Source organism: Camelina sativa, chromosome 13 (genome assembly GCF_000633955.1).
Source record: "Camelina sativa cultivar DH55 chromosome 13, Cs, whole genome shotgun sequence".
In the NCBI taxonomy this organism is placed as follows: Eukaryota; Viridiplantae; Streptophyta; class Magnoliopsida; order Brassicales; family Brassicaceae; genus Camelina; species Camelina sativa.
In genome coordinates, this window is record NC_025697.1 from 2,165,830 (window position 1) to 2,191,441 (window position 25,612).

A 25,612-nucleotide genomic window follows, 5' to 3' on the forward strand; every position below is an offset into this window, starting at 1 on the left:
TTATAGTATAAAGATTAAAGCAAAACAAACAAAAACATTGTTTACTTTTTCTAGCTATGCGTCTCGATTCAATTATCCAAAGGCGTTGACTAATTTTGTGATGGTATATTAAAAACAAGCTTAATAAGCTATATATGGGCATGTCGACCGAAGCCGTTACTGGTTGAACTGATCGTATCCTCTTGTTAATTGGATTTTGATTACTTTTCTTACACAGGATTCATGTGTGTTTGTATTTTATCCGATTTCTAGAAACCTTCATCAAAGCTGCATTTCTACATTCGATTTAAACTTTCATCAAAGCTACACTTGATGCAATTCTACATTCAATTTAAACATGTCCTTATTACGAATTAATTAAATTTTAAAAAGTATATTAAATTTAGACAACGGTCTCATTACTATCTTAACAGCTGGGTTGATTGGAAATTGATTAAAAGGTTGTAACTTTATGTACAAGTTTTTAAAGTCAAGAATTGAATTCGAGCTTTAATTTTTTTAGATGGGTTGAATAGATTATATATCAAAAAAAAAAAAAAAAACAATGAAGTATTTGAAAAGTTTCATAAAACTCACATAATCTTGAATAATATTCTTACAAGTCTTGCCTGTCAGGCTATTTTCTATAGCGTCACCAAATAGATTGTCAGTTTCTCATCCATCTCTTTATATATAACATATATAATTTTTATTCATATAAAATAACATTCATCTCTTACACTAAACGGTGGCACATAGACTGCTATACAGTAGAACCTCTATAAATTAATACTCGATAAATTAATAATCTCTATAAATTAATAAATTTATTTGGTTCCAAGTTGGGATTAGTGTAATTTTGGACATAATTCAATAATATAATAAAATAAATTTTTTTTTGAAAATCCTTTGTAAATATATGGTCCCATCAATAATATAAATTAATAATTACATAAAGTTATCTAAATATATGTGTATATATACACATTAACTTTTATTAGAGTTCATTTTTTATATTTTTACTATATAAAAATCTTTGAGTACTATCTTCAAAACATGATAATTGTTATTTTCATTTTAAATGATTTTATAAAACTAATAATTATAATGATTAAATCTTATTTTTGAATTTTTTTTATTAAATTAGGAAAGTCTCTTTATAAATTAATAATTATTAATTTATCAAGAAATTAAAATCTTTATAAATTAATAGAATTTCATAGTCCCAATATTATTAATTTATAGAGGTTTTACTGTATATGGTGCAATTGAAACCAATCAAATTTAAAATTGTTCTAATTTACACCAAATTTTAAAATAGATATCAGTTTAAACCTAACCAATTGTGAGTTTGAATCCATTTTGAACTCATCAAACAATTTTCCTACATCCGCCACATATAAGTTCTATTGTCCATAAGTCGAAACGTGTCATTTATTTAGCAAGATTATTTAGTACTATCTTAGAAGACTAGCTAGTATATTTTTAGTCTTAAACTTTGTCGACATTTTGTCATTAAAATAGTTAAAAGCCTATCACACCAAAGATTGCCTCAAACTCAAAGTAATGCTTAGTTTCACATGTCGATCCAATATATTATTTTGTCCTTCTTCTATATCCCAAGAGAGAAATATATTTAAGAAAAAAAAAAGTATAACAATACTTTTTTCACACACGTTTCATTAATAAACAAAGACGTTGCTTTCATCGTCTCTCTAGCCGATTTCTAGATTCTCCTCCACCACCATTTTACCATTCTTTTAAATTCCTTACTTCAATCAAAAAAATTATTATTTCTCACAAGCCTCTTCTTTTCTATCTAAAACGTCTCGCATGAACAAGAAGGATAAATCGAAACAAAGAAGATGAACATGGACATGACCAAGAACAAGAAAGGATCGATGGATGAGTGGCCTGAGCCAATCGTCCGAGTCCAGTCCCTAGCCGAGAGCAACCTCTCCTTTCTCCCCGACCGCTACATCAAACCGGCGTCTCTACGCCCCAACACGACCGAAGACGCTCCCGCCGCGACCAACATCCCAATCATAGACCTTGAAGGGCTTTTCTCGGAAGAAGGGTCGTCCGATGACGTCATCATGGCTCATATATCGGAGGCTTGCCGTGAGTGGGGGTTTTTCCAAGTGGTGAACCACGGGGTCAAACCGGAGCTGATGGACGCGGCTAGAGAGAACTGGAGAGAGTTTTTCCATATGCCGGTCAATGCGAAAGAGACTTACTCGAACTCACCAAGAACCTATGAAGGGTATGGAAGTAGATTAGGTGTTACGAAAGGAGCAAGTCTTGATTGGAGTGATTATTACTTTCTTCATCTTCTTCCTCATCATTTGAAAGACTTCAACAAGTGGCCTTCTTTTCCTCCCACCATAAGGTTCCTCCTCTCTTCTTTAATCATTTTTTCTTTCTCTATTATTTTTTTTAAATGAGTTTTAGTGATGAGTACTTTATTTTTTTGGGGGAGTGTGAGTAGAAAGATCGATTTATATTACTAGAAACAAGTACTGTATATATTTTTTTAATCTTTAAACTATACGGACAAGTGGTACAATATAGGAAAACTTATCCTTTTTAATAGTTTTGATATTTTAAGTTCGTGGTGAGTGTGAGTGAGAATACTGTTTTTTTCCAGAAAGCAAGTGTTGCTCTTTTTGATTTTTTAACGTTAGGATATAGTAAAATACAATCTTGGGGAGATAACTTAATTTTTATTTCTTTTATTTTACGCAAAAAAAAATAGAGAAGTGATCGGTGAGTACGGGAAAGAACTTGTGAATCTAAGCGGGAGAATCATGAGGGTGTTATCGACAAACTTGGGATTAAAAGATGACAAGTTCCAAGATGCATTTGGAGGTGAAAACATTGGGGCATGCTTGAGGGTTAATTATTACCCAAAGTGCCCTCGACCGGAGCTGGCTCTTGGTCTCTCCCCTCACTCCGATCCTGGCGGTATGACCATTCTCTTACCGGACGATCAAGTCTTCGGTCTTCAGGTTCGTAAAAATGACACGTGGATCACCGTCAAGCCTCATCCCCATGCTTTCATCGTCAATATTGGTGATCAAATTCAGGTAAATTATTTAATTAATTGCCGTTTTTGGTTATTCTTTTCCATGTTGCTCATAATCTATAAAATTAAAAAAAAAAACAAATTAAAGTAATTAAGTATATGTCACAAATAATTTACTAGATACATNTTCTTCCTCATCATTTGAAAGACTTCAACAAGTGGCCTTCTTTTCCTCCCACCATAAGGTTCCTCCTCTCTTCTTTAATCATTTTTTCTTTCTCTATTATTTTTTTTAAATGAGTTTTAGTGATGAGTACTTTATTTTTTTGGGGGAGTGTGAGTAGAAAGATCGATTTATATTACTAGAAACAAGTACTGTATATATTTTTTTAATCTTTAAACTATACGGACAAGTGGTACAATATAGGAAAACTTATCCTTTTTAATAGTTTTGATATTTTAAGTTCGTGGTGAGTGTGAGTGAGAATACTGTTTTTTTCCAGAAAGCAAGTGTTGCTCTTTTTGATTTTTTAACGTTAGGATATAGTAAAATACAATCTTGGGGAGATAACTTAATTTTTATTTCTTTTATTTTACGCAAAAAAAAATAGAGAAGTGATCGGTGAGTACGGGAAAGAACTTGTGAATCTAAGCGGGAGAATCATGAGGGTGTTATCGACAAACTTGGGATTAAAAGATGACAAGTTCCAAGATGCATTTGGAGGTGAAAACATTGGGGCATGCTTGAGGGTTAATTATTACCCAAAGTGCCCTCGACCGGAGCTGGCTCTTGGTCTCTCCCCTCACTCCGATCCTGGCGGTATGACCATTCTCTTACCGGACGATCAAGTCTTCGGTCTTCAGGTTCGTAAAAATGACACGTGGATCACCGTCAAGCCTCATCCCCATGCTTTCATCGTCAATATTGGTGATCAAATTCAGGTAAATTATTTAATTAATTGCCGTTTTTGGTTATTCTTTTCCATGTTGCTCATAATCTATAAAATTAAAAAAAAAAACAAATTAAAGTAATTAAGTATATGTCACAAATAATTTACTAGATACATCCTCTCATAAAAATTTATAAATACTTAATCGTTATCTTGTGTCAGAAAAAAATTGTCTATAAAGAAAAGGACAAATGCGAAAGTTGTTATTTGAAAACGAATGAATGCGAAAGATCTTTTTACACATGTTTGAAAACGAATGAAAACGAATGAATGCGAAAGGACAAATGCGAAAGATGTAAGCTAAAAGTCGCACGTTTTACACATGTTTTTAAACGCAAGTATGATAAACAGCTACCACTTGGTGGTGCCAATTTCTATCACCTTTTTGATTTTTCAACAATTTTTAAAAAATGTAATTATTAACTCATTATTCCGACAACTGAAATTACGTCCTTTTAGATCTTTTCTGTCAACCGGTTTTTATGGACAATTTATATATATATATATATCGGCAATATTATAACTTTATAAGAAAGTAATTAGGATTTTTTTTTCTTTTTTTTGAGACAATCGTAAGTGGCTGTCTCTATATTTTATTACGAAACAAATAGTACAGCAAATCCTTCATTACGCACATGTTTGTGTTTGGCTGTTTGCCCATGTTGCAAGATAAGAAATATTTATTTATACGTACATAACACGATTTTTAAAACAAACACCACATGTGTATATTTGCACAGAAATTTTGTGAAAACAACATAATTTTAGAAAGTCTTCTTTATACAAAATCGTATATATATATAATTAATGTTAATTTTCTAACTTCTTAGAAACTTGATATTGTGTTGTCTAAATTTTTCCTTAGAATCAAACAATTTACATGTTGTTGATATGATAAAAACGCAGATACTAAGCAACGCAACATACAAGAGTGTGGAGCATAGAGTGATCGTGAACTCGAACAAAGAGAGAGTTTCACTTGCTTTCTTCTACAACCCTAAAAGCGATATTCCGATCCAACCGTTACAAGAACTTGTATCCGCTCATAATCCTCCTTTATATCCTCCTATGACCTTTGATCAATATAGACTCTTTATCAGAACTCAAGGTCCACAAGGCAAATCCCATGTTGAATCTCATATTTCTCCTCGGCCTCGTTGATTGTTTTAATTTTTCTTTCTTCCCCATAAAGAAAACAATTAATGTTTTGTAATTTCAGGATATTACATCTGACTTGTATATGTGTACAATCATCATTTATATTTTGAATTTTCAAAGGATCGATGATTTTATCTTCAAGCAAATAACTAATTTACTGGATTACGTTCAGAGATTCTTTTATACAATAGTATTTTCTTATATATATTGTTTATGTTTCAAATGATAGTAGTATCTATTACTATTGGTTTGTATAGTACTCAATTTTTTTGTCACATAGTATATATTGTATTAAATCTCAGAATTTAACGTCTATCAATATCATTTGCACACATTTCATTTCTTAATTAATGCGTACGTCGTCATGTTTGAAAAAAACGTGGTAAAGTTGATAGTGATCATGGTACAGCTAGTTTATATAACTATAATAGAAATGTATAATTGTTGAACTCTAAACGTCACAGATAATATCATTGAACGGTGCTTAATTAACTAATTCAACTACAAAGATTGTCACAAAATGTATAATTGTTGAACTTCAAACGTCACATGATATTATATACTATGCAATATGGAATATCACTGAAAGGTACTTTAATTTTAGTAAAGTCTTGTGATTATTTTGACCTAACAGATTGTTGGAATTGATATATGTTTACCGAATCCCGAACTCGAATCGGAAAAAAAATGATTAGAAGCAAATAAATCTGACAACAAACACACACAAATATTATATGAATCTGTTGGTAATACAAAAAAAGAATTGCTCCACAACGGATGTAATAAATTTTTAAAAGAGCTAAACTCTAAAACAGACAAACATCGACTAATATGATATGAGTATGCTAGTACACAAAAATTGGCTAGCCTCCTAATTACCCCATGTGGATGATATTTGTAACACCATATCCACACCTCTATCTATTATATTGTGAGCCTCTCATTCCCGTATTGGTTTTCTTTGGATCAATCATTACATACAAATATGTCAAACGTTTGCACTACACATACTATATAGTCTATATATATATTACATACATTTATATATAAGTATAAGATTATAAACAGTATTAAATTACAATAACTAGCATGTGCGCTTTCGAGTGGTGGTTTGGCCCAGAGTGTCTATCAGTTGGGTCAATTGTGATTACATATAAATAATATAGGTTGGATACGAAATATATATTTAAGAAAATGCAACTTGTTGCATTTTCATTCACACTATCGACGGTGGCTTCAATTCAATATTTCAATGTATTGAATAATTCAAATTATACAGAAAAACATTACCCTACGTTCAGTTTGATTTTATTTTAGTATATCCCTTCTATTATATAATTTGATTTTTTTTTTATTCTTTTAACTAAAATTCAGATTAATTTTGTATGTCATAAAATTAAAATAACTAAAAATGGCAGTAGGGACTAGAGAGACTACGTGGACAGAGATTTAGTGATGGAATATTCAACAAATGGCTCAATCACTCTCCTGGATCGAGTTTTGTAAAGGTTACTAAACTTAATTATAATTTCTAGAATTTTTACATAATAATATTCTCTGTCAAAGAGTGTGTAAATTTGAGGAAATATATTCAATATATTCCAAAAACATGTGGGTAATTTATCATTATTTTGGTTCTGTGACATCAAAATATTTCCAATGTACATAACACCACTAATTATTTTTTCAGTACAACCACTTAGTTAAAATTACCCATGAGATTATGATGATCAATCATACATATAAGATTGTTTTTTATATAGCCTAAAAGAGATTACACACATAAACGATGAAAACAGAGTCACACTACATATACAAAACACATGGCATATTTGATCAAAAGATGAGGAAGCTTTCTAACCAGCTAATGTCTCTTTGACTACCTCCCTCTTTCACTACTAATTTTATAACGCCCTTTGAGAATCTAACACAAAATAATAGTTTCGTATTCATAAATTAACAGAAGGATGTTTTGCAGTAATTTAAAACTAGAAATAAAAGAAAGGATGATATATGAATGAAAAGATGACTCACACTCTCTCACTGTCTTCCTTTCTTAGTGCAGCAAGATGGGCATTTGTATTGCTTGATGTTATCTGCTTTGGCTGGTGTTATCTTCACACACTTCCCATGGTACCAACGTTCACACACATCACAGCATATCCAGAACTCGTCGTTTGTGTAGTTTCCTCCACAACTTCCACAGAGTGTATCTCCATGCTCGTCGTCTTCATCTTCATAGCTCTCTTCCATCAATTTCGGTGTGCTCTTTGTCTGACCTTCAATTGATCTCTGCAACAATTCAATAACATCGAAACTTAATAATTTTGTTCAAATGGAAGAAGATTGACAAACCCTTATCTGTCTTTGAGTGGTAAAGATTAATAGAGAGTTCAAATTGATACCTTAACGCCGTTTCTGGATTTGCTTCCGAGATCCATGCTTGGTTTATTATCTTTGGTGGGCTTCCTACCAGTCACTACTTCAAAGAGAGTTGGGAGATCGTTGATCAAACTAAATAGACGTTTCCTGCAAATTGAAAACAGAACATACAACATAAGCTCATAGACCCATTATTGTTTACAACTGTTGATTTACATTGAATGGGATGCTACACCACAGGCTCCTACAGAACCATAAAGCAAATAATGCTTTTAGGATAAGTAATAAGATAGTGAAAACAAAGATGTCAGCTCAGAGAAAACATACATGTATCGATAAAAAGGGACCAAACTTAACCATAGAATGTATCCAAATGAAGCACAAGTTCACGAGACAAGGATTTTTGAAAAATGGTATGTAAACTTAACCTAAGAAGGAAAGAAGCTTATTGACAAGTAGAGCTAGAGTGAAAGAAAGAATCAGGAAACAACATATAGTGATGACACAAGCTCATGAGACTGTCCAATTGTTATCATCATTAACACATTAACACCACATTCTAAGTAGCACAGTAGAACTATCTGCCACATTCTATGAAGAAGGGAGAAACAAAGAATGCAAAACGTACCTCTCATTGCGATTAAGGCGAGCGCCGAAGTAAGAAGAAACAGAGAGTAACCAACAATCACTGTGGACAGCAACTAAAGAGAGCCAATCTTTACGCTGCATACCATCTCTTGCGAAATTGATACCAAGAGCTGGCTCAGGTAGCTCCGGAGGCACTTCCTCAGCTGGAAGATTCACTTCCCATGTCCCATTCGGGTGTCCATACAAACACAGATTCTCCATCTCTATAAGACCCCCAAAAAACCAAAAAAAGGAACAAATTTCTCAAAAAGGGCATCTTTTTTCTTCTTCTGAAGCTTATCAATGGTAAAAACAAACACAGATCCGAAAATAACGGTGAAAAGAGCTCACTTACCCGGATCGCATAAAGAGTAGAACTTGTCAACATCTAGTAAACAAAAAAACACAGCCAACAACAACAAAACGTAATTTAGAAAAAAGCCAACAACTTTAGTAAGAAACATAGAGAAAAAGAGGTTTTTGCGTCGACTCTACCTCCGGAAAGAGCTCGAAGAATACCGGAACGACGACCGCTAAAATCCTTAAAGATCTCTTCGACGGTTCGAGGGTTAGAAGACTCGGCGGCCATAGATAGACCGTAAAGCAAGAATCAAAATGTGGGAAAGACTGTAAGATAGATCAGTGGTGTTAGAGATGGATTGAGGTCTGCATCAATGGTTTCCAAAATCCGATGCGCACGGACACAGAGAGAGAGAGAGAGAGAAAAGAATAAAAGAGTAGTTAAAGCCTAAAGACTAGTAGTAGTAGTATACTTTTGTATTTGGTCTCTGTTTTAATGGGCCTGGCCCAATTTCATTCGAATTGGCCCAGTTTAATTTAGTTTTTTTTTTTTTCTTTTTTCCTTTTTCTTCAGTGTGTTGTGTTTTTGAATTCAACTAAAAAAATTGGGAAAACGTCCTAGTTCCACATGAAAATTATCACATCTTACTAGATAAAGCCAGAACTTTCACCTCGTCTTAAATATCTCTGCACAAATGTCTCTCATCCTATATCTCTCCAAATCCAAAATTTTATTTCTAAATCTCCTTGAATCCATAATTCTCATCAATTTCTCCATAAATACAGGTTTAATTGGTTAATTATTGGTTTATTGGTTGTCTAACCAACTAACAAAAGTTGTAAACCGATTTCAACCTGATTTCGACCCGTTTATATAATTAAATCACCAATTCTTTTTTATTTTTTAAATCTCTTTTCCCCATCTCAACGAACACTATATCATATTTTCATTAACGTTTAACCAGATCATCCACATCAAATAACCCAGAGAGAAGAAGAAATAGAAAAATCCATTTAAACAAATATGACCAGATCTCAAAAATGTCAAAGCTCAATACAAACAAAGATAAAGCAACTGTGAACTTCTAAAAACCCAAAAAAAAAAAATCAGCTTCTGCTTTTGAATGCTAATGAAGGCTGCTCGGATGAATGGTCCGTCCAACCCAGAAAATCCACTGCATCCAAGAAAAATCAAATAAACAATTCAACCAAATTGACATAAAAGATCAATCATAATTGTTGTATATAATGGAGATTCACGTGGTCCTTTTTTATAGACGATTGCAGCTCCAAAACTCTTAGTTGGGTTTATTCAAGTTCTGGTGATTGGAATCATGGTTCACTGAACCAAGAACACATCAAATCCGATCAGAAATGAAGATAAAATCTGCAAAAAAAATTCTCAAATTACAAATTTTTTTCAACTCCAAAATCAATTAAGAACACAAATGATTACTGGAATGTGGAAGTCACGAGGGCTTCTCTTGGCGCCAGTGGTGGATAAGCGAGAGTTTGGTAGGAAATTGGCTGGGTTTATGCACCCACCTGAAACATATTGCCCCAATGCAAGAGACGGTGTTCATGATTTTAGAAAATGATGATTTTAGAAAATGATGATTTTAGGGTTCTTAGGTTTGAGAATTTCTGATCGGGTTATAAAAATTCTTAGACCGGGTCGGGTTTATAAGGTCAATCGGGTTTTAAACTATGTTTTATATCTGGTTTGACTGGTTTTCTAGCGGTTTAATTTGTAAATCGATTAAACCAAAAAATATGGAGAAGTAAATGAGAACTTTAGATTTGGAGATATATAGGTTGAGAGATCTTGTTTTGTGGATACTTACGACGATGTCAAAGTTCCGGCTCCATCTAGTACGATAAGATAGTTTTGATGGGGAAATAGGACGTTATCCCAAAAAAATTCCCAAACTTCTGATTGATTTCTGGGTTTGTCATTGATGAGTAAAGCTGAGAGTGTGGCCTAATCTATGCCCGTGAGTGAGAGATAGAGAGTGTGCTAATTCAATCGTTTTGATTTTCACCATCATCTTCTTCACCAGACTCGAAACCCTAGTAGGGTTTTATTTTTTTAACCCAACAAGTTTCTGAACCATAAGAGAACAGAGTGAAAGATGCCGAGGGAGATTATTACGCTTCAGGTGGGACAATGTGGGAACCAGATCGGTATGGAGTTTTGGAAACAGCTTTGCCTTGAGCACGGCATCAGTAAAGATGGTATCCTCGAGGACTTCGCTACTCAGGTCTTCCTCTGATTGCTTCGAAATCGTTTCTCAGTCAAATTTTATCTAATAATCGATTTGATTTTGACTTTCGTTTGTTGTATCACATAATGAATTGTGTTAATTTGAAATTGGTGTGTAGGGAGGTGATAGAAAAGATGTGTTTTTTTACCAAGCGGATGACCAGCACTATATCCCACGAGCGCTGCTCATTGATTTGGAGCCTAGAGTTATCAATGGCATTCAGAATGGGGATTACCGCAACCTTTATAATCATGAGAATATCTTCCTTTCCGACCATGGTGGTGGTGCTGGTAACAACTGGGCCAGTGGTTATCACCAAGGGAAAGGTGTTGAAGAAGAGATCATGGACATGATTGATCGTGAAGCTGATGGTAGTGACAGTCTTGAGGGTTTTGTTCTTTGCCACTCTATTGCTGGAGGCACTGGCTCAGGTTTTTAATCATTCCCTATCTTAAGTTAGCTTAATACACCTTCTTACATGATTTCTATTTTGTGCAATACGTTTACTCTCTTGAATGATTCTTATCTTTTTTCATATGAAGGTATGGGATCTTACTTATTGGAGACTTTGAATGATCGTTATAGCAAGAAGTTGGTTCAGACATACAGTGTATTTCCAAATCAGATGGAAACGAGTGACGTTGTTGTCCAGCCGTACAACTCACTCTTGACCCTGAAGCGGCTTACCTTAAATGCTGATTGTGTTGTTGTCCTCGACAATACTGCGCTGAATAGAATTGCTGTGGAGCGTCTACATCTGACGAATCCTACGTTTGCTCAAACGAATTCTTTGGTGTCAACTGTGATGTCTGCTAGCACAACAACGCTGCGTTATCCAGGATACATGAATAATGACTTGGTTGGATTGCTTGCATCTTTGATCCCGACACCAAGGTGTCACTTCCTTATGACAGGATATACACCATTGACTGTTGAGCGCCAGGTTAGATATCTACCATCAAATCACAAAATATTTTTATGGGACGCTGTTGTGGTATCTTGAACATGTCTTCCAAATGTTGTGTTTGGTTTTTTTTTTTAATTGATTTCATACCCTCTGATGTGAATTATTCTTGGTAGGCCAATGTCATTCGTAAAACCACTGTGCTGGATGTTATGAGAAGACTTCTACAGGTGAGCCATTTGCTTTCTCCAATCTTTTTTTTCCGAAAATTGTTTCAGATGTTCATCTATCATGATTGTATTTGCAGACAAAGAATACTATGGTTTCGTCTTATGCTAGAAACAAAGAAGCTAGCCAGGCAAAGTACATATCAATATTGAATATAATTCAAGGAGAAGTCGATCCCACTCAGGTAAAGTTTATGTAGCAGATTTTTGTTCGGCAAATTGAGGATGAACTAGTCAATTCTTTCTGGTTGATGTGATCTGCTCTGTTGTCTCACTACTTGATATTAGGTGCATGAGAGTTTGCAGAGGATACGAGAAAGAAAGCTTGTTAATTTCATTGACTGGGGACCTGCAAGCATACAGGTTCTAACCGAATTGCGCCTGAAAATTAGTTATTGCTTTTGGCGTTATCATGGATTTGCATCACACTTTTTTCCATATCTTGCTCTCTACAGGTTGCTCTTTCCAAGAAGTCCCCATATGTTCAAACTGCCCATAGGGTAAGCTTATATCACTCTATATTTATTATATATGTCTGTGATGCTGAGAGTTGGTACTCCTTACAATTGATGTCTCGTGCTGTTGGATCCTGCTTTGGAAGATACAACGAAGTCTCTTAACTTTGGTGGTTGGTTTTTTGATATTTCAGGTCAGTGGTCTTATGTTAGCGAGCCACACTAGTATCAGGCACCTTTTCAGCAGATGTTTGAGTCAATATGACAAGTTGAGGAAGAAGCAAGCTTTTCTTGACAATTACCGAAAGTTTCCCATGTTTGCTGTAAGTTGACTGCTCAAATACATTTTGCCTTTGTCCAGCTGATGTTTAATGCAACCCATCCTCCATGAGGTTTGACAGTTAAATGTTGAAATCATGAGAATCTACATGTTGATATGGACAGGACAATGATCTTTCAGAGTTTGATGAATCAAGGGACATAATTGCGAGTTTGGTAGATGAATATAAGGCCTGCGAGTCTCCAGATTACATCAAATGGGGAATGGAGGTATATAAGTTAAGCTTTCCCAATCTATAGTCACACTTATAATGAAGCAACTTGTAATGAAAACTCTATGTCTCTCTCAGGACCCCGGACAGCTTATGACTGGTGAAGGCAATGGTTCAGGAGTTGTGGATCCTAAGTTAGCGTTCTGACCAAAAAAATAAAAACCCAGAGTAAGTCAAAATGATGTTTCACTTATAACTGAGGTTTTTTCAGGTCATCATAGGTTTACGTTGCAATAGGTTTTGGTAGGAGCAGTAGTAATGAATGATACAAAAGTATTGGCAATGTAAAACCTTGAATAGTATTATGATGTGGATGAGTTGCAATCTATGAGATGATTATGTTTCTTGGGTAGTTCTTAAGATTAAAGAGCACATAAAAGTTGCATCTCCTCAGGAGCAGGAACCTTGGAATCCTATGCAAATTGAAATTACAACCAATGTTAAATTTCGAAGATCCCCCTTCTTAAGTCATTATAACAAACTTGCAACTAACACTTAGCTTTGACAAGTGCATAATTATTCTCGACGCATGAATAAAACAAAATTTTCTACAGTGTTTATTTATTTATAAGAATGTATTTATTGACGAATTTATCTAATAGTGTTTTTATTTTTTTGAATAAGAAAAAAAAGGTTTTATCGTTATCCTACATATAAGTAAGGAGCAATGTCGTTGTCAAATAAGAAGAAGCCTAATTTTATTTTCTTTCTGTATTTGAATATATAAATAAACTTGGAGGATTCAACTTGCGTTTCTGGATATTGTTTTCATAAAGTGGAAACCTTTAACCTTCGATTTCGTTCGAGCAGCTCAAAGTTTCCAACTTTTTTTTCTTCCATGTTTCTTGTTTCTTCTAGCTCTGTTGTTCCGTCTACGTCCAAGCAACTTCCCTAGCAGTTCTTTTTAAGTCTTTAATTCTCGATGACTGAGCTTAGCTCATTGACTATTGATTCCGCCACGCAAAAGCTAAGAACCTCCTCCACCGGAAACCCACCTTCTCCTCCTCCTCACATAAGCATAGGTGTCACCACCGCCGTTGAAGCTCCTCCGTCTCCGGAGAGACCCGTCAACAAGATCAAGAAAATAACGGTATTGCCACTAGTTTTCCTGATATTCTACGAGGTCTCAGGTGGTCCGTTTGGGATTGAAGACAGTGTTAACGCAGCAGGACCTCTGTTGGCTATTGTTGGGTTTATTGTCTTCCCTTTTATATGGAGTATCCCTGAAGCACTCATCACCGCTGAGATGGGAACAATGTTTCCTGAGAACGGTGGTTACGTTGTGTGGGTATCTTCAGCATTGGGACCTTACTGGGGGTTTCAACAAGGTTGGGTTAAATGGCTAAGTGGCGTTATAGACAACGCTCTGTATCCCATTCTCTTCCTTGATTATCTTCAATCTGGAGTCCCGGTTCTTGGTAGTGGAATCCCTCGAGTCGCTGCGATTTTGGTATTGACTGTAGCCTTGACTTACGTGAACTACAGGGGTTTAAGCATTGTCGGTGTAGCAGCTGTTCTTCTCGGTGTTTTCTCGATCCTTCCCTTTGTGGTCATGTCTTTCATGTCTATTCCAAAGCTCAAACCTTCGAGATGGCTTGTGGTTAGCAAGAAGACGAAAGGTGTTAAATGGAGCTTGTATCTCAACACTCTCTTCTGGAACCTCAACTATTGGGATTCGATTAGTACGCTTTCGGGAGAAGTTGAAAACCCGAGTAAAACGTTACCGAGGGCTCTGTTCTATGCTCTGCTTCTTGTGGTACTCTCTTACATCTTCCCGGTTTTGACCGGGACAGGAGCTATACCTCTTGATCAGAACCTATGGACTGACGGGTATTTCGCTAATATAGGTAAAGTTATAGGAGGAGCTTGGTTGGGATGGTGGATTCAAGCTGCAGCTGCGACATCAAACATGGGAATGTTTCTTGCTGAAATGAGCAGTGATTCTTTTCAACTTCTTGGAATGGCTGAGCGCGGGATGCTTCCACAGGTCTTTGCCAAGAGATCTCGCTACGGAACTCCATGGGTCGGGATACTGTTCTCAGCCTCTGGTGTGATTCTCTTGTCATGGTTAAGCTTTCAAGAAATTGTGGCTGCGGAGAACTTGTTATACTGTTTTGGAATGATTTTGGAGTTTATTGCATTTGTGAGGCTAAGGATGAAATATCCGGCTGCATCACGGCCGTTCAAGATACCTGTAGGGGTTTTGGGATCGATCCTCATGTGCATTCCTCCAACAATATTGATCGGTGTCATCATGGCGTTTACTAACCTGAAAGTTGCAGCCGTGAGCCTTGCGGCTATTGTGATTGGGCTTGTGTTACAACCTTGTCTTAAGCAAGTGGAGAAGAAGGGATGGCTCAAGTTCTCAACCAGCTCTCACCTACCAAACCTGATGGAGTAAGGACCGAAGCTGACGATGCTAATGTTCTATTTTCTTAGATATATAACCTTCGCTGAACACTAATGAAAAAATCATGAGTTTTTTAAATAATATTTTTATAATTATTATTCTAAATCACCCAAATGATATAAACACTAAAACTAATTTTGGAATGCATCTATCATATTTTTTTCTATCTTAAATGTGATGTTGTGGAAAATAAAATAGTAGTAAACTCCCAAAAAAATATTTGGGCATATGCGATATTAGAAAGACAATGCGAAACGCAAATCAGTCGAGACGAACAAGTCCAACTCGGCAACTCCTATCATCCGCTCTAACTCATGTATAGCTTTCTTTTGATTCATTTTCGGATTTTCCATCAAAACTCATGACTTAGATAGAGGTGCTTGGTTGTGTAAGATCTACAACCAAACAAATATATGGGCCAAGATATAGATTGAAAAATCAACAAGAATCTAAACCGAATGTAATTATAGAACCAAATTTCAGACCTATGATTCACAAATTTTTTTTATTTCTTTACAATAATACTCCTTTCATCTCTTTTTAATTGTAGTTTTAGAGTAATTTTTTTTGTTTCATATTACTTGTCGTTTTATATTTATGATCCAAATATATGAATCAAATTTCTAGTTTTGTCAAATAAAATAGTATATTAATGAAAGATAAATAAAAAAAATTAATTATTTTTTAATCTGTGTGAAACTACCTAGACCAGTAATATGAATTGAACAGAGTATTCAGTAAGTTATTTTTTTATATTAAAAACCATTTAGTATATTTACCGCCAAACAAGATTAAATATAACCAAAGCAAAATTGACTAATGCGAATGTCAATACTCATGAGATATATTTTTTGATAACAAGAGGCATTTATGGTTTCTACAACAAAATATGAAAACAAAAACTATATCCATAAACATTATGCTTCCAAAAACTCAATAAAAATGTAATAAATAGAATAAAATACATTTGATCTTTTAAAGCTAGCATCCCAAATAACAACTAATATGAATCAGAGGGGTATTCAATAAGTTATATTGTTTGACATCTTTGGAATCTTGGATGCATGCAAACATACTTACAAATTCGAATCAAAATTTTCATTTTTGTTTGTAATTACTCTTTACACCAAAAAGAAAAAAACAAAAAGACTTTAAATGCTAAGAATATAGTTTTTTTTTTAAATCAAATTTAGCTTATATAATTATTACCTTGGACGGATCGAGCACCAAAATCTTGTCAAAGAGATCTAGAGCTTTGGGATCAAAAAAGCTATGGAAGAAAGATAAAAAAGAGTTAGTACTTCTATTTTTAATATGCTTTTATGTTATGTATGTTTTAAATTTATGAAATACAATAATTTTCTAATTTTATAAAATATAAAAAAAATTAAACATTTAATCTAATTAAAATTTATTTAAAATATTTTTATTTTGAACATAATATTTTCTGATAAATAAGATATTTATGATATTTGCACTTAGATTTCTGATAAATAACATTTTCATGTTATTATTGTAAGCATCCATTTCCAAGTTAAATATTTTCATATGATAAAAGTAAATAAAATACTAAACAAAAATAGTTCTAAAAGGTAATTCTTCTCTCTTTCCCATAATTATTAACCAAAAATTTAAAATCAATTTCTAAAACAAACATCCTTTTGAGAGATAATATATTAGGCTAATTTTAAAATATTGTTAGGCTAATTTTATAATATTTTTTTTGGTAGAAATTTTAGAATGCTTTGTTTTGTTTCCTTTCTTGTTCTTTTAACATCTTTATATGTTAGTATCTTATTAGTCTAAGAATATCTGTAAATATATTTTACCTAGATTTACTTCAATCTTATGAATTTAATTTAAATATGGCCCATTTAACATAGAACCGTTGCTGTAAGAAGAATCGGAAGCAACCCGAAAGCAACTCATAAACTACTATACGTGTCAAGCTCTGGTTGGGTAACGAGAAAATTGAAAAGACAAAAAAAAAATTTGCCCATTTTCTTCTTCTTTTTTGCGACTCTCTCTCTCGACGGAACAGGCGGTTCTCTCTACACTTGAATCGATTGATTTTTGACACCAATTTTATACTGTCCCCTCTTTGAATTGTTTCGTCGTCTTCAGCTCTTCATCGGCCGTTGTACTTTCCAGTGACAAGAAAGAGAGAGAGAGTTCGGAGAGACAGATCCTCATCGTCTTGGTTCTTGTTTCTTCCTCGATCTGTCGATCTTCTCCTCCGATTTAAGGTAAAGAAACCCTCTGATCTACTACTTGATCTTGTGATGGATCTCGATTACTATTCGAAGTTACTTCGGATTCGATTTTGGTTGAATTTAGATCGGTCAAAACTATTGGAGATGTTTTGATCCGATGCCTTGTGCTGTTTGATCCGATGCCTTGTGCTGTTTAAAGCTGCCGAGTGTCTACTATAGAAATTAATCTACCCCCTGGTAAATGCATGTGTTAGGTTGATATCGCTGTGGGTGGATGGCATTCGACAGCATTAACCAATGAAGGAGAGGTATTAGACACTCGTATCTAAAGCTTTGTTATTTCATTGATGATTTTGTCACAAACACTTGGTGTGCATAGGCGAAAGGTTTGAAAACTATGAAAGTTTTGTCTTTTTTTTTTTTACTTTATAACATGTTCCAAACTGTTATAATACGTTGATAGAGCCATTTTTGGATTGTTTATGGAGACATAACATACTTTGAAGTCTCAGAGTGACCATAATGTACTACCATTGGAAGAATCATTTGAATTGTATAGGGCTAGTGATAGCTGAAAGACATTGAAGGAGCTTGAGAAAGCGATTATAGTTTATTGGGATGCCAAAGATAATGTGGACTATAAGGTAACACTGTTTCTCTATTTCCATTCTGAATCACTAATGTCTGTATTTCTGAACTAACACAACCTCCATTCTACTGAACTTAGCAAACCTTTCTTAACACAAAACTCTTTGAAGTCAAAAAGCTAAGATTTTTGTAGAGTGTGTGACATGAGTCGAGAGTAGAAGAAATTTGTTGAATTTCAGGTGCAGAAAAGGCTTAGCCAAGTGGAAATGAAGAACTAGGAGGCGGCGTATCAGGCGTGGTTGGGTTACTACAAATCTCAGAAGATGATTGCAAGAGACACTACCAGACTGGTGGATTCAGCCGCAGCATGGGACTTGACAACCCACCAGCTATCGTAAAAAATGTTCTTGGCAAGATGGGTCTCAAAAACGTTCCTGGTCTTAGAACCAAGTAGATTTTTTAAGCTAGTGATTTGCTTTTGTCTGAAAACTTTAATGCTTTGTAAGTGTAATCTCTTGTCATTCTTGCTACACTTTAGACTTTCTAACTAAAACATCCGATAAAAGTTACCTTCTTATGAAAATCTTTTGCTTGTAATGGCTAGTTACCATGAGTATTCTTTCATGTTTTGTTCTTTTAAATTGGAGATTTTGGTCTTTAAACTGCAGGTGCAGGATTTCATTTTTAAAACTGCAGGTTCTGTTTTTTGTTCCTCCAGGTTTTGGTTTTGAAAACTGCAGTTTCTGTTTTGATTCAGACTTGAGGAAAGCTTTGCAGCTGGTGCTAGTTCCCAAACTCTTCTTTCTCATTCATTCTTATTCCTATTTTCTCATTCATTCTTATTCCTATTTTCCTATTCTTTCTCATTCATTTTTATTCCTATTTTTCTGCATCTCTTGATCCTTCAATATCTAGTCTATTAAATGTCTGTTTTGCTTGTTTTTGATTCAGATTCTGCCAAAAACAATAGCTTCTTTGATCATTACACAACATTTAACTTTTTTATTCTTTTTTCTTTCTTTTGATTTTGTAGTTTAAGCAATCTTGCTAGAGAGGTTCACTAGTGGAAGGGTAATTTTGTTTAAAATTGTTAATAGGTTGCTTAGATTAATTTAACATTAATTATATGTTTAGTTTAATTTTGAGCAACCTAGTACAAGTTCTCCGTGGAGATGGTAGAAACCTTCGCGTACGGCATCAGATTTTTGAGACTTTGCAACTTATTTCCAAGAGTCAATAAAAGTGAGACTTGCATTAAAAGTGTTTATTCTTGATTCTTGTTGAATTATTTTCCAAAGAAACATACTTCCATTTCCAAGAGTCAATTCAAGTCTCAAAAATCAGACTTGAATTGACTCTTGGAAATGGAAGTATGCATGTTTCCTTGGAAAATAATTCAACAAGAATAAACACTTTCAATGCAAGTCTCACTTTTATCCTTTGTAACCCTAATCGGAGTACGTGAACTCCTGTTTCATGTTGTATATAAAGCGCTCTCAGAAACCTTACACCTTCCACTCGTTGCTCTTCCTTTTTTCTCCCTTTGCTTCTTTCTTCCTCTTGAAAGGTTTAGTGCAATTCCAAAAGAAGAAAATGGAAGAAACTCTTAGCAGCATTGATTATTTCAAAGTATTAGCAGATTTGATTTCTGAGAGCGTCGCACCAACATCGACACCAGTGCAACACCGATCTAGTGGGTTTTCATCACATGATTTGATGGCTGAATTGTTTGAGAGAACTAAAACCTTATCCAAAGCTGAAGTCACCAAAACAGTTTACAGAGCTGTTGGCATTGCCTTGATCAACTGGAGAGAACTAGTGAGTCTGGTAAAGCAATTATCAAATCAGTTGCTGCAACTCTAGGTATTCGAATCAGAGACAAGGGTCAGAGAAAGCTTGCCCTAACAAGCAAAACTTTGACTTTCTCAAGAATGATCGCTCTCTTCCCTCATTTGGCTAGCCGCCAGCTAATCCTCTCTGAGACAACTTTTGTCAACAGGTTTGCTCCTTTCAATAATGCCAATAGATTTCCTGCTCAGTCTCATAAGCTACCTATTGCTATGCTTCACACTGGATTTGCTGGTCTGATTCCAAGAGAAAGTGAGGATATGGCATTCATAGACCTCATTTGCATGTGTCACATGGCTTTTATGGCTGAGTTCTCTCTTTTGATCACTCCTCAAGAACATAGAAGTTTTCATGCATTGTACGAGAATCAGAAAACGTATAACGAGGCTGCTCGTGGATCTGGATCGATTCCTGATGAAGATAGGATCGTTTACCTTCTGGCTTTTGGGTTGTTGTCTTGTGATAGTCTTGATAAGATGTTGGCAGTTGCTGCAAGGGTTTCAACTTTGATTGGAGGGCAAGAAGCAAGTGTTACAAGAGACAGCTTCACAATCGTTGAAGGACATGTCAAGATTGTAGGAGATGATGCTAAGTGGCAGGAGCTATTGAAAAAAGCCAAGAAGATATTTGATGCTTCAAGCTCAATGAGGTCTCAGTCTCAGGTTACTGCCGTTGACTCCTTAGATGGTGTTTGATTTAATGAATTGGCTCCCTTAGGGTGCTTAGCTTCTTTCTTTTGTTTCGTTTGATCTTGTTTTTGATTTAATAAATTGGCTCCCTTAGGGTACTTAGCTTCTTTCTTTTGTTTCGTTTGATCTTGTTTTTATTTAATAAATTGGCTCCCTTAGACTTTATCACATTACTCCAAAAGTCCAAAGAGAGTTTAAGATTATGTCATTGATCCAACAAGAGTTGGGAGATGGTTGATCAGATCCATGTCCTTAGGGCAACCCCAATGGGGGTTATATTTTTGGGCCTCTTAAATTTTTTAATTAGTATATTATGTACTTTTAGTAAAATAAGAACTTTGAGAATCCTAATTAAATTTTTTTCCCCGATGGTAGGATATAATTTTGAGTCTATTATATTTGAATTTTTTTTTTGAAAATAAATAATTTTAAGTAGAATATGAAATTATAGCATTTCAAATATATGTTTATAAATTTTGATTAGTATAACTTTTTATTTCATTTGAGGTTGATTAGTATAAATGTTTAAACATTTCACATTTTATAAAAATGAGAAATTCATGAAAAACATGGAGAGTATGCAGAAAAAAGAAAGAGAACAACAACAAAAAGACGACAAAGGCAAGCTTGAGTATGAGAATTTCAATGGTTAATCCACCGATCCATCTCTTTTGGTTCGTTTACTTTCCCTGAAGAGATGTTATCTGCAGAGCTACTTCTCAACAATTCTTCTGGATAATCCGCTACTCTGGCCCGTTCTCTTTCTGCTAACATATCAGTATCCCGTTCAAAGGACTTCCAAAATGATTCGTTGCTCCATTGATTTCCTAGAGACCGTCTTACATCCTCAAGCAGAGATTTAGCTTCCAAGATTCTATCCATATGTATCAAACAGACCGCAAGATTGCACAGCTTGTTATTGTCAGGCTCCAAAGACAAAGCATTCCTATCACAGTAAAAACCCATTTTACATGTTAAGGCAATGAAAACAATACCATGTTTTAATAAGCTCAATGGTCTGTCACACAAACCTGTAATACTGCTCTGCAATTCCATAGTTATGAAGCAACCCAAGCTAAGTTCCCTAGAATCCTATATTCAACAAAGTCAGAGAAACTACTCTTAAAGCGGAAATAGGAGATATCTAGTGGTGGGTATGCACAAACTTCAGTTCTTACCGCGCTTTCTCTTGCTCAATAGTCTTGTTGTTCTGCTTCCCGTAGCTTCTTTTCACAGCTATGATCCTACCACCATAGTGCGTGTCTTGTTGCTCTAGTGTTTTCAGTTTGTGTTCAAGCAACTCTGCTTCCTCTTGAATCCTCCCTGACTTCTGCAAAATCCACCAAACAAATCATAGTTAACATACATGAGCACAGAAGTAGCTTCACAATTAGTCATCAGACTGAGAAAGTTGTTATACCTTGTAGAGATCAAGTAACAAGTTATCAATGGAATCTTGGGATTCAAAAGGGCAGAGATATCGATAAGACTTGATAGCTTCGATTCCTTTCATTAGTTCAATCCAACTGGTTCATAACTAGAGCCATGTCTTTCAGTGCACTATCAACTCGATCTCCAGCTTTAATTGCAGCCCAATACAACGAGATTGCTCGATTCAGGTCTTTAGAAACCAACTGTTCTTGAAAACAATCCAATGTCAATACCAATACCAAATCTTTAACAATATCATCCAATGTCAATACCAAAACATTAAACAACATGAAAAACATGGAGAGTATGCAGAAAAAACAAGATAACAACAACACAAAGATGACGACGACAAGCTTGAGTATTACCAGGATTCAATCCGGGAACAAGACCCAGCTCCACGGTTCATGTGTTCCTCATACTGACCAGGATTCAATCCGGGAACAAGAACCAATTCCAGTTCAATCTCCTTCCATTCCAACCGATTTAATATCCTCCGATTGGCCTCTCCAGATTCAATCTCCTCTGATTCCATAGCGTTTGATTCCTTCCGTTGTCAATTCTGGACTTCGATCGAGAGAGAAAGACAGAGAGGAAAGAAGAAAAAAAATTTCCTTCTTCTCATTTTTTTTTGGCCAACAAATACGTGACACGTATGGGCTCTTATTCTATAAAGTAGTATACTAAATAAGAGGCTCTCTTATAATTTTTTGCTTTATCTGATTTTTTTTTTTTTATTCTTCTCCACTAAAACCTCTCCTATAACCCCCCATTGGGGATAACCTTATAGAATAAGGATTAGGCCAATGCTATTACTTTTTTGCCGCGACATATACAGTATAAGTACACGTACGTACGTACGTCGATCAGAAAAAAAAACTCTGTTATTCTTCAACGTTTGGATACCTAGTTTTTTACGTAAAAGCACTAATTCTCTAGAGGAATGGGAACAACTAAGCAACCTAGGAACTACCGGCGACGCTGTAACGACGGTGGCAATGAAATCGACGGTAAAGAAGCGAAACCGTCTTCTTCTCTTGACTCGTTGAAACGTACAAATCTCCCGGCCTCTGCTCCGAAGAGAAAATTTATCATCAGATTCGCCAGCGACGACGAGGAGGAAGAAGAAGATGGAGCTCTAACGTATAAGAATGTTAGAGACCATGCCAGACCCTCTTCGCGTATGGGCATATCATCCGGGGGATGTTACCACGAGTTTAACCCTCCCGCCAAGGAACAGTTCTCCGCTTCTTCTTCCTCCACCGCGGCTCCAGTTTCTAACGTGATTTCGGAGGATCTGGTGAAACAGGTTTCTGATATGGACTTGGTGATGAGGAGTGGGAAGAGGTTGAGTGGCCTGAAGATGATCCCGCCATACAAGGAGTCGTTAGCAACAGTGAGAGATGTCGCAGCTTTGGTGAGAATGGTTTGTTTCATGTCTTCTGCTCGAGACTGTTTAAGGTTTGGTGATAAGAAAAGTACCATGCGTGATTTTTATGATACAGTGAAGTTCTGTGAGTAAGAGCAATATAAGTTACGAGACTTCGTTCTGTTATCTGCGACTTCTTGCATTATGCTTATGTTGATGACATTTTTTTTTTTTTTTTTTTTTGTAGTAATACTAAATCTTGAAAAAGAAGAACAAGTACAACAGTTTTTCGAAGCTGTTTTGCAGTATTCGAAATATCAAACAACTAAAAAGAGATTCACCAAATCAATAAAACAAACAAACTGATGATCTTTCTAGCTAGATTCTCCTTTGAAAAATTCTCGGCGACTATCATCGACTAAACCGAAAAGTAATATCAAATTTGTAAAAGTTAAATGTGTTGTAACTGCGGAGTATCAGGTCAAAAGCTTGAGAAGGAAGAATTCTCGAACGAACTAGATTCGGGGGTATCTTCTAGACTTTTGTCTTTGTTCTTCGAGTTCATTCATCCAATCAGAAAGCCACAAGATTCCCTTATAACCATAATATGTAACAGCGGCTAGCATAGCCATTAACATCACGACCATCAGTATCCTCTTTGTGGCGACAGCAAGTTTCTGCAGAGAAGAAACCAACCAGATGGTGTCTTAAAGGAGAAGCAAATAAGGGATATGAGACTGTCTCATTGAGACATGCGTCTTCTTGGATTTATTTTTTCAAAGACATAATTTACCTGCAGCCTTGTGGTCTCCTTAACGTCCTGACCCCGTTCACGCCTTTTCCTTCGCTTTGATGCATTTTTCCCGCTCGGCTCCTCCTTCTCCTAAGATGTTTAATTAGAAGAAAGTTTTGTCATAGTTGCTTTAAGAGAGATTAATTCGGACAGCTTTTTATTGTTTCTGTTTACCTCAATCACTTTGACATTGCGCTGTTGTAACACCGATTCAGCCATCTGTAGTTTGCTCTTACAGTTGGAATCGCAAGGGAGGAGGCCGACACCGAACTGGTTCTTCGGTACTTCTTTAGGATCAGAACCTGTGGCCCTATGGGCTGCTTGAACATCTTGGCATAACCATTCCTTCTTCAATGTTAGGCACTTGCAACGAGCAACCACCTTGATCCATAAAAAATCGAGAAAAGTAAGATCCCACTTGTAACAGAGAAACATCTTTATAACGCAGTTGCAGCATGGCGTCTAGGAAATATTACCTTTTTCCCGCATTTTTCTGGCAATGGACACTGCCCAGGATGACATATCTCCGGACACAGATGCGTACAGTTTGGCAATTTTCTGCAACAGCAATATCCTCTTTTCAAAACTATGGTTTACTAATATTTTTATGCAGTAAAAGTTCGGATTTGGGAACAATCGAACAACCACAAGGAAACCATCAGCTGTTCAAATTAAGTGAAACGAACTAATGTAGCTCCAGCGTTTTGTACCTGTGACAAGGACCACGGCATGAGCGGGCTTTCGTTTGGTCCTTCTCAGACAGTGTATTATAGTAAATACACTCGAATGCATGCACCATCGTACCACAGTGACATGACCTCTTCACCAGAGTTTTGCAAGGTGGACAGTCTCCAGGATGGCATCGTCGAGGACAAGGATGTTGGCATCGTGGTGTTCTCTCCTGTACATTAGTATGAAAGATAAGTCTTTCCTATAACTAACTGACTCTGCAGACTCACAGAGAGCATTTAATAGCTTCATCAGAATAAACATGCTTTTCTTTTCAGAAGCTATCAGAAACATATGCATAAGGAAAGATGATAAAAGTGAGTGGTGAGATATAAAACATAACTCAAGTACCTTTTGACAGCGGAGATCACACTTTTCACAAGTCTCACTTCTTTTATCCAATGATGAACTTTTTATTTCCAGGGGATGACAGGTAAACGAACAGTAATGATTCCCACATGGAAGAGGGTTTCCACATAAATTATCGCATGCAAATTGAGTTTTGTCAGAGCAAACCATCTAAGCCAATAAAAAGAAAAAATACATATCAAATTTCGGAAAAAAAACAATAAAAGAAGATCCCAAAGTCTACAAAATGGCAATGAACATGTTAGATATTGGATATGCATCTGAAAATAACTAATATCAAAGAGAATCTAGACTCACCATTTTCTCTGCTGCCAGATGGTGGCCTACACAGGGCCTCCAGACAAGCTCTGGACA

General features: G+C 35.5%; 5 protein-coding genes, 2 long non-coding RNA genes and 2 pseudogenes across 10 annotated transcripts in view; 5 read left to right on the top strand and 4 right to left on the bottom strand.

Moving 5' to 3' along the window:
* On the top strand, nt 1,622-5,253 carry LOC104734565 (flavonol synthase/flavanone 3-hydroxylase). 2 transcript variants are annotated; one of them, XM_010454164.2, is made up of 4 exons: nt 1,624-2,341; nt 3,223-3,249; nt 3,616-3,946; nt 4,861-5,253. In XM_010454164.2, exons 1-4 carry the CDS (start codon nt 1,845-1,847, stop codon nt 5,113-5,115), a joined length of 1,110 nt encoding a protein of 369 aa, XP_010452466.1. In that variant the 5' UTR covers nt 1,624-1,844; the 3' UTR covers nt 5,116-5,253. The 2 variants fall into 2 exon arrangements, with proteins under 2 accessions (XP_010452467.1, XP_010452466.1); XM_010454165.1 differs by lacking the exons at nt 3,223-3,249; nt 3,616-3,946 and adding an exon at nt 2,735-3,065 and having other exon boundaries at nt 1,622-2,368.
* LOC104734566 (PHD finger protein ALFIN-LIKE 1) lies at nt 6,834-8,858 on the bottom strand. 2 transcript variants are annotated; one of them, XM_010454167.2, is made up of 6 exons: nt 8,617-8,858; nt 8,477-8,509; nt 8,123-8,345; nt 7,518-7,641; nt 7,147-7,404; nt 6,834-7,036 (listed from the first exon to the last, which is right to left on the bottom strand). In XM_010454167.2, the coding sequence occupies exons 1-5, from the start codon at nt 8,708-8,710 to the stop codon at nt 7,153-7,155; spliced, it is 726 nt and encodes a 241-aa protein (XP_010452469.1). In that variant the 5' UTR covers nt 8,711-8,858; the 3' UTR covers nt 6,834-7,036; nt 7,147-7,152. The 2 variants fall into 2 exon arrangements, with proteins under 2 accessions (XP_010452469.1, XP_010452468.1); XM_010454166.2 differs by having other exon boundaries at nt 6,834-7,404.
* On the bottom strand, nt 9,027-10,117 carry LOC104734568. The gene is made up of 2 exons (XR_759370.2): nt 9,878-10,117; nt 9,027-9,808 (listed from the first exon to the last, which is right to left on the bottom strand). It is a non-coding gene; the product is annotated as an uncharacterized LOC104734568 (long non-coding RNA).
* LOC104734567 (tubulin gamma-2 chain) lies at nt 10,332-13,166 on the top strand. Its single transcript, XM_010454168.2, has 10 exons — nt 10,332-10,682; nt 10,804-11,116; nt 11,228-11,628; nt 11,766-11,819; nt 11,897-12,001; nt 12,105-12,179; nt 12,272-12,316; nt 12,466-12,594; nt 12,716-12,820; nt 12,901-13,166. The coding sequence occupies exons 1-10, from the start codon at nt 10,554-10,556 to the stop codon at nt 12,967-12,969; spliced, it is 1,425 nt and encodes a 474-aa protein (XP_010452470.1). The 5' UTR covers nt 10,332-10,553; the 3' UTR covers nt 12,970-13,166.
* LOC104734569 (polyamine transporter RMV1-like) lies at nt 13,467-15,367 on the top strand. Its single transcript, XM_010454169.2, has one exon. The coding sequence runs from the start codon at nt 13,745-13,747 to the stop codon at nt 15,221-15,223; it is 1,479 nt and encodes a 492-aa protein (XP_010452471.1). The 5' UTR covers nt 13,467-13,744; the 3' UTR covers nt 15,224-15,367.
* Nucleotides 17,207-18,630, top strand: LOC104734570. Of its 2 annotated transcripts, XR_759372.2 has the most exons (3): nt 17,207-17,478; nt 17,700-18,089; nt 18,273-18,630. It is a non-coding gene; the product is annotated as an uncharacterized LOC104734570 (long non-coding RNA). The 2 variants fall into 2 exon arrangements; XR_759371.2 differs by having other exon boundaries at nt 17,700-18,630.
* On the top strand, nt 19,510-20,576 carry LOC104737852 (annotated as a pseudogene).
* LOC104734572 lies at nt 21,118-22,360 on the bottom strand (annotated as a pseudogene).
* LOC104708547 (NF-X1-type zinc finger protein NFXL2) overlaps nt 23,633-25,612 on the bottom strand; it is a gene marked incomplete in the record, with an annotated part of 5,496 nt that continues 3,516 nt past the window's right edge. Inside the window, 7 exon segments of the mRNA XM_019235124.1 lie at nt 23,633-24,044; nt 24,161-24,250; nt 24,335-24,541; nt 24,637-24,718; nt 24,871-25,061; nt 25,241-25,408; nt 25,556-25,612. Coding sequence (XP_019090669.1) covers nt 23,883-24,044; nt 24,161-24,250; nt 24,335-24,541; nt 24,637-24,718; nt 24,871-25,061; nt 25,241-25,408; nt 25,556-25,612 — 957 coding nt within the window.

What these genes read in the sequence shown, in the direction of transcription:
- LOC104734566 (XM_010454167.2), bottom strand. Translation starts at nt 8,710, where the DNA reads ATGGCCGCCGAGTCTTCTAACCCTCGAACCGTCGAAGAGATCTTTAAG. An exon ending in CGCCTTAATCGCAATGAGAG is followed by an intron (nt 7,642 to 8,122) that starts GTACGTTTTGCA and finishes TTCAATTTGCAG; the next exon opens with GAAACGTCTATTTAGTTTGA. An exon ending in AATCCAGAAACGGCGTTAAG is followed by an intron (nt 7,405 to 7,517) that starts GTATCAATTTGA and finishes GAATTGTTGCAG; the next exon opens with AGATCAATTGAAGGTCAGAC.
- LOC104734567 (XM_010454168.2), top strand. Translation starts at nt 10,554, where the DNA reads ATGCCGAGGGAGATTATTACGCTTCAGGTGGGACAATGTGGGAACCAG. An exon ending in GAGAAGTCGATCCCACTCAG is followed by an intron (nt 12,002 to 12,104) that starts GTAAAGTTTATG and finishes ACTTGATATTAG; the next exon opens with GTGCATGAGAGTTTGCAGAG. An exon ending in ATGTTCAAACTGCCCATAGG is followed by an intron (nt 12,317 to 12,465) that starts GTAAGCTTATAT and finishes TTGATATTTCAG; the next exon opens with GTCAGTGGTCTTATGTTAGC.
- LOC104734565 (XM_010454165.1), top strand. Translation starts at nt 1,845, where the DNA reads ATGAACATGGACATGACCAAGAACAAGAAAGGATCGATGGATGAGTGG. An exon ending in TCTTTTCCTCCCACCATAAG is followed by an intron (nt 2,369 to 2,734) that starts GTTCCTCCTCTC and finishes AAAAAAAAATAG; the next exon opens with AGAAGTGATCGGTGAGTACG. An exon ending in ATATTGGTGATCAAATTCAG is followed by an intron (nt 3,066 to 4,860) that starts GTAAATTATTTA and finishes ATAAAAACGCAG; the next exon opens with ATACTAAGCAACGCAACATA.
- LOC104734569 (XM_010454169.2), top strand. Translation starts at nt 13,745, where the DNA reads ATGACTGAGCTTAGCTCATTGACTATTGATTCCGCCACGCAAAAGCTA.